This window comes from Gymnoscopelus braueri, assembly GCF_963280865.1.
Source record: "Gymnoscopelus braueri genome assembly, chromosome: 9".
In the NCBI taxonomy this organism is placed as follows: domain Eukaryota; kingdom Metazoa; phylum Chordata; class Actinopteri; order Myctophiformes; family Myctophidae; genus Gymnoscopelus; species Gymnoscopelus braueri.
The window spans coordinates 12,222,009-12,229,286 of NC_137610.1; the positions used below are offsets into that span (position 1 = coordinate 12,222,009).

Consider the following 7,278-nt stretch of genomic DNA (forward strand, 5'->3'; position numbering starts at 1 on the left):
GTGCGTATGTGTGTGACGAGAGATGGCCTGCATGACCTCAGTTTTATAACTGTGCCTGTTTTTATTACATTTTTAATGAGAGTGGTTTTGCACACATGACTCTGCATACTGTACAGGCTGTACACTCCTTTCTCCTTTCTGCCATGACTCAGCACACTTTCCTTACACATATGAACGTTCCAGATTTAATTTAATAGACCAGCATGGGAAATGGCTCATCCTGGCCTTGAACATGTAGTTCAAGTCAAGGATGAGAGGTCAAAATGTGATACACACCAATGCAAGGTAACAATGCGTCATGGTGCAACGTGTTGTTAGCTCTGTTCTTCAAACGACGATGAAGGATAAATTTAGAATTACAAAAAGAAAAGATGTTAGTGAAAATCTGTTTTATTTAGTAGCATAAATAACATATAACAAAAACATAATATAACAGACAAACAATCATACAGTACTGGTACAAAAAATACAGACACTAAAAGTGCCCAAATAAAGTGCTGGCAGCTGTTTTCACTTATACACACACAAAAAACATATATTGTGAATAGATGCTTAATCCATTATTTGTTCACGGAAATAATTAAATCAGCAGCTACAATTGGAAGTGGTACACCGCATATCATTTTGGTAAGCAGTGTGCTTCCTTCAACCTTTTTGCTTCCTTCCACTCCTCCAGTGAGAACAGAACGTTTCCCATGAATATAGACAGTGTCAACGTTATAGTCCGACAGTTAGAATTTATATTGGGATGGCGTGGGTGGTTGTTTTCCCCTGGGGCTCCATGTGTCCTTGGAGCTACAGGGGATGAGTACAGTATGTCCCATTGTCTTTAGGTGTTTAGAGGGGTCAGAAGTCATCATTGAACCCTCAATGATTCGTCAAAGAAGGCCTGGCGGTTAATCAGGCGTGTGCGCTCTCCCAGAACAGCCTCCCTGAAGTTGGCTCGTCTCCATGCGTAAACGATGCTGTTCAGAAAGCCATGCAGAGACACCGTCACTGCCTGAAACACACCAAAACCAGCAACTTCATTGACAGAAATCTTCATCTTTTGTTTGCTTTTTCCCTTTTCTAACCCTAACCCTTTGTTTTGTTTTAATGGCAAAGCCCCCACAGTGCATAGAATTGAAATGTTGTTCACTTTGAAAACTATACCTGTATGATGTAAAGGACAAAGAGCTTCTGTTGTTCAACGTTGGCCCATGCCGTGAGGGTAGACAGAACAATAAGGACAAGTGCTGTAAGGAGAGAGAAACATAAGACATTGCCTCTTGACACAAAGGATCACCTACAGTACAGTTTATCTCAGACTTACAAAGCTACAACTTTATGTTCATTTCATAAAAAGAACTTCCAACTTGAGACAAATACCAGCCAAAGAGAAATGTTGGTTTAACCAAAATCTATCTCCCATAATGTTTAAGTAAATGTCTTTGCATGTTTCAAAATACACAATGGCCTAAAAGTATAATATATATTTTGCAATATTAAATAAACTATATTTTGTGTGGTAAAAAAGTACTGTATTTACCTGGTGCCCAACATATGATGATTACTGCCACCATGTTGCGGGCTGTGGAGAACATGGTTCTCAGTCTCCTTCTAGAGCGTCCATCCCCCTCCACAGGAAATAATCCTTCCTGCTCATATCTGTGATACCAACTGCCAACCTTATAGTAAATGACCTATAACAAGGAAACAAGGAAAACAAAATAAATGTAAAAGTACACCTTGACACACACACACACACACACACACACACACACACACACACACACACACACACACACACACACACACACACACACACACACTACTGAGTGTGTGTGTGAGATTCTTAATCGCAAATATTTGTGAATTGAATTTGATACTTACTGAGCAGTACACTAACACTGGTATCACAGCCAGGATGAGAAAAACATTGACGAATATGTCATGGAATCTCTCCTAAAAGAAAAAGGGGTGACATTTAAGTAACAATCTATGGATGTTTTGCAATTGCAATATTGCATTTGCTTGTTGGAAGGTGCAGCAGCCTGTTATACATGGTACTCACAGCATGTGGGCAGGGATCAAATTGATTCCAGATGTGCAAGAACAGAATACAGCTGGGGAGGCAAGCAGGCAATCAAAAAAGGTCACAAACCAAATCAGATTTTAATAATTTACTCCACATCACAACAACTTATTCTTAAAAGAATGACTATACGTCGAAAACAAAATGCATATTCACCTGCTGCAGTATTTGCTTTCGTTTGCCGCCGCGTCGGGGGGTGGAAACAGCGAGGCCGAGGTCAAATAGTTAGTAAGCACATATGCGATGTACAATGCAATGGGTATAAGCCTGCATTATGATAAAGAGACAGAGAAAAAGTGTGAGTGTGACGCAGCGAAAGAAAGCAGAAAGATAGTGTTCACTCTTTTAGATGCCATTTTCATGGGGGTGTAACTGTAATTACTGTATTAAATATTGTATGCAACCAGAGGTGCTAAACAGTCTTACCACACAAAGGCATACACTGGTACGGTAAATATTCTCATCCGACACTGGGCCTGCAAGCCAAGACAGAAAGCAGGTGGAGAGAATGTTAAAGAGGGTTCATATTTGTTCATATTTTGTGCAGTGTTAAGTATGATTTATAAAATAATGACTGTAATGTGTTTTGTTCCAATCATCATGCCTGCTAACAACAAGGTACTGTATCTGTATCTTTATCCTGTTAATTTCAGAGTAAAAAAATGGATGTGTAACTGTATTCTTCTGTGCAGGGTGACTCTCAGTTTATGGTTAAAAAAGTGCATCTAAACCTAATCTAATGATAGCAATAAAAGAGCTGACAACACTGATGTGTGCATTCTGACCTCTTGCCGCTCATCTTCTTCCTGTGTTGCTCTCCATCCACGCATTGCATACTTGGATTTCCATGCATAAACAACCACCAGCAGAAACGAAACAAAGTAAAATGTCTGGAACGGAAAAAGAGCACACACACGCAGACACACACACGCAGACACACACACACACACACACACACACACACACACACACACACACACACACACAGAGAGAACATTATTATTCAAATACACACAGGCACATCAGTCGTTGTACAGTAGTAGTATGTTGCCCAACTCGTTTTTATGCCTGCTCCCCTATGAAGGTATGAAGGTATGCAGGGAGCAAAGAACCCATAATAATAATAATTATTATCATTTATATGCCAAAAGAACAAGATGTAAATAAAATAATGTCTACCATCCAGTTGCTTTGACGTCAGTAGGCCTAGTTATGAAAATCATTATCAACCTATTGAAAACAGCTGCTCACTATCCTTTTCAGTTTGCCTATAGGTGTAACAGTGGTAGAGACGATGATGGCCATAGCATATGTTCATCTTTTATTGGTAGATTTTAGTTCAGCTTTTAATACGGTACAGCCGCATTTGTTAATTAAGAAGCTGAATGACCTTAATGTCTCAACCCTCTCATTATTAGATGGCACCTCTCGTTTATAACCAATCGTAAACAATAGGACCATGTTAATGGCACTCTCTCAGAATCTAGAACCTTGAGCACAGACCCCAGGTTTGTGTCCGTTCACCTGTCCTTTTTACCCTATATACACTAACAAATGTCGAAGCATAACCACAACAATCACATGATTATCTTAGATGATATTGCAATCTTTGCTTGAATGAAAAAGGATAGCCATCTGTCTGTCAAATATTGAGAGATACAAAGGTTTATAAAATGTTGTGATGACAACCACCTTGTCTTGAATGTTAAAAATACTGAGGAGATGGTGTTTGACTCCAGGGGAGTTGGTGACAACTTGTCATCCATAATGAAACCATCTCAAAGGTCTCTTTATACGAATATGAATAACCTGGAGTAACCGCCCACGTCCTAAACGGTCCGACTGATGCAGACTACATGGACAATTATACGTAGACAGCATCCATCCTTGCAGTTTACTTATGAGGCAAGCCAATAGGATAGAAGAATATTTATCACTTAAATCACTCATTTGCTAACACTAAGGACACTAATCAGGTTGTCTTGTTGCCCCTGTAAACATGTGCTAATAGATATTCATCTCCATTAATTTGGTACTTATGTCAGTTACTGTATGTGTTCATACAGTATCCCTCCACCATTGTCACAAATTCCTATGAATTTATTAGACTTGAATGAAGTGCTTCTGATTCTGACACTTTTATTTGCCAAACATAAACACTCATAGCATAGGAATGAAGCACGCTGTCTGACTGAATAGTTATCTCCAACTCGCCTTTGTGATAAAGTACACATGCTTCACTGCTTTGCTTTATAGAGGTATTGTAAAGGAACACTGGGTTCTCTCTTGTTTTATTGCTTTACTGATACGGCCGCTCTGTGCTCTACAGTGACTCTGGGAAAATTCAAATGTAACTTTTAGCACAGATATTTGAACTGTCACAATTCCCCGAAAAGAACCGGGACATTTCCCACATTGATGTCCTCTCTTCTGGATTTTGTGTGTCTCGTTTAAGGAAGAACATCTGTCTCATTGAAAAGAAATTTGAGATGAGATTATTTTTTGTTTCTTTTTAGTATGATAAATCATACAATTGCATTTTATAAGACATGATACTCCACTGGTTTGTTACTGGGACCCAAACATTTCATACACAGTGCACTGACTATTAAGCGTCATGTCTTGTCATGTATCTCCTAGGCTTCCTGTCGCTCTACACTCTCCTATTTAAATAAAAAAAATATAGGGTATCTTGTTGTGACCCATGTTTGGTGTCCCGGTCCAGTGGTTCAGAAACACTGACCTTTAAAAATAGACATAAAATGATGAGAATCTGTGGCTCACCAATGACAGAGGCAGGGCATGTTGGCAGATGTTTATATTGTGGCTGGACTGGCCTGCTACTATGTTCATAGCACTGGTAAACATCAGGATGAGGCCCGCCAGGAGGTCTGCCAGGGCCAACTGGACTAGGGGCATTACCTGCACACACACACATGCACACACACACACACACACACACACACACACACACACACACACACACACACACACACACACACACACACACACACACACACACACACACACACACACACACACACACACACACACGCACACACACACACACACACACACAGAGAGAGAGAGAGATGAACATATGGTACTTACCCCATAGACAAAAACATTACATCTTAACATCTGTAGAAAGAATGAATGATCTATACAAGATCAGCTCAGCTCAGTATTGTGCGTGCGCGCTTGCGTGTGTGCATGCGTGCGTGTGTGTGTGTGTGTGTGTGTGTGTGTGTGTGTGTGTGTGTGTGTGTGTGTGTGTGTGTGTGTGTGTGTGTGTGCGCGCGCGCGCGCGCGCGCGCGCGCGTGTGTGTGTGTGTGTGTGTGTGTGTGTGTGTGTGTGTGTGTGTGTGTGTGTGCGCACGCACGTACAGCAGCTATGTGCAATTGTATGTTTGTCTGTGGATATACTGTATGTTATGTTGGTTGTCTTTGAGTGTAATATCTTTCATGAACAATGTGGTCTATGGTCATATTTGTTTCCAGCTGATGATAACATTGTACTCATACTAACTAAGAGCATACCTCAATAGAGCTATCACTGAGTAAACTGAGATATAAAATATATGGGTTTTCAAAAGAATTGTGAAAAAGTGCTTCCCATGAATATCCATGCACACGCGCACACACACACACACACACACACACACACACACACACACACACACACACACACACACACACACACACACACACACACACACACACACACACACACACACACACACACACACACACACACACACTGGCTCAAACACATACTGCATGTGCACCCTCAATCACCTGTTGTTGCAGATGCCTCCATCTTGCTATGGAAACCACCAGGACAGAGGAGCTTCCAATCAAACTGCAATTCAATATAAGTCGTGTCATTAATATGAAATACTAGACTCTCTGGTGTAAAACGATAACAAATAAGCACATGGGTAAAGCATAAGGTTAATAATGCACACAAGGCAGATAGATTGATTGAACAATTGCCTTCAGATAAGAAATCAACAGAATTCTTTCTCTTGTCCTGATGACTCCAGTGTAAGAAACTGACAATAACCATCTTCACTGAGATGCCTCTGATCAACACATCTAACCAAATAAAACCTAATCTTTGTGGTTCCAAAGTTCCTAAGGAGCACTGAAAGCTCGTAATACACAAATTATATTTCCCTATTCACTAGATTCAACATAAGTAGCCTACTAAAATCCCTTGCATGTGCAAACAAAACTTGTCAGCAAATTAAGGTTCTGGTTTCTGGTGATCCTGGTTCTGATATATGTGAACAATGAAGGATCTCATGGGTGACAGACAGTAATTCCAGATCATGCGTGCGAACACCTGTGCTGCAATTACATGCTGCAGGCATGTCACATACTGTTCTACAGGGTTCACATTGACAAACTGACATGTTCTTTTGTGTTACAGAGACATATTTGAGATTATGAAAGTACTGGAAAAATGGCTTGAGCAAATAACCGGTATAGCAGCATGTGCAGAAAGAACATGTGTCTAACATGAGGAAGATTACCTTGGAGTAAGGGACACTAAGTATACAGTAGAGAGAGCACGGATCTGCAATATAAGATTTAGCAAGTTTTAGAAATGCATTATTTATCTTTTAACGTTATCACGTTATTATGTCCTATAGATTATTGCTGATATATGAACATATTTGGTGAATAATAATATATAATTGTACAACAGTGTGGTGCCTACCTGATCGTTACTCAGTGTGCCGTTTAACTCCATGGTGAATATCCAACAACGGTCAACAACTTGGTATAAACTGATGCTGTGTTTTAGCGTGGGCAAAGTGGCCAGTGTCCATGATAGACCTTCATAACACTGCGTCGTCTTATTACGAGAGCACGCCCTCTTTTAAAATCTGCACCTTGGACCTGCACGTCACGTGCCAACTGCCAAGTCTAGCCTACTGTAGGTGTAATGCTTTTGCTCCACCTGATTTGCCAATCTTGTCAAATTTGGTGCGTGAATCCCCACAGAGTAGGATTTCCCCTGTCTTAACTGAAAGTAAAATCCTGAAATGACTGATTGAGTAGGCAAAATTCCAACAAACAGGAATTTATTTGTGTGTTCTATTGGTTATACAGTGGCAAATTAAAGGAAAAACCAACATTAAGTAACTTAGTAAAGTTTTTGGCTACCACAGGCAGCCAGAACAGCTTTAATGTGC

General features: G+C 40.3%; 1 protein-coding gene across 1 annotated transcript; it reads right to left on the reverse strand.

The window, feature by feature from the left end:
* Positions 1–314: 314 nt before the first annotated feature.
* On the reverse strand, positions 315–6,937 carry LOC308091855 (uncharacterized protein). Its single transcript, XM_080437594.1, has 12 exons — positions 6,801–6,937; positions 6,613–6,656; positions 5,873–5,936; positions 4,859–4,996; positions 2,860–2,964; positions 2,501–2,550; positions 2,231–2,341; positions 2,054–2,105; positions 1,873–1,944; positions 1,529–1,682; positions 1,153–1,235; positions 315–1,000 (listed from the first exon to the last, which is right to left on the reverse strand). The coding sequence occupies exons 1-12, from the start codon at positions 6,831–6,833 to the stop codon at positions 857–859; spliced, it is 1,050 nt and encodes a 349-aa protein (XP_080293720.1). The 5' UTR covers positions 6,834–6,937; the 3' UTR covers positions 315–856.
* Positions 6,938–7,278: the final 341 nt, after the last annotated feature.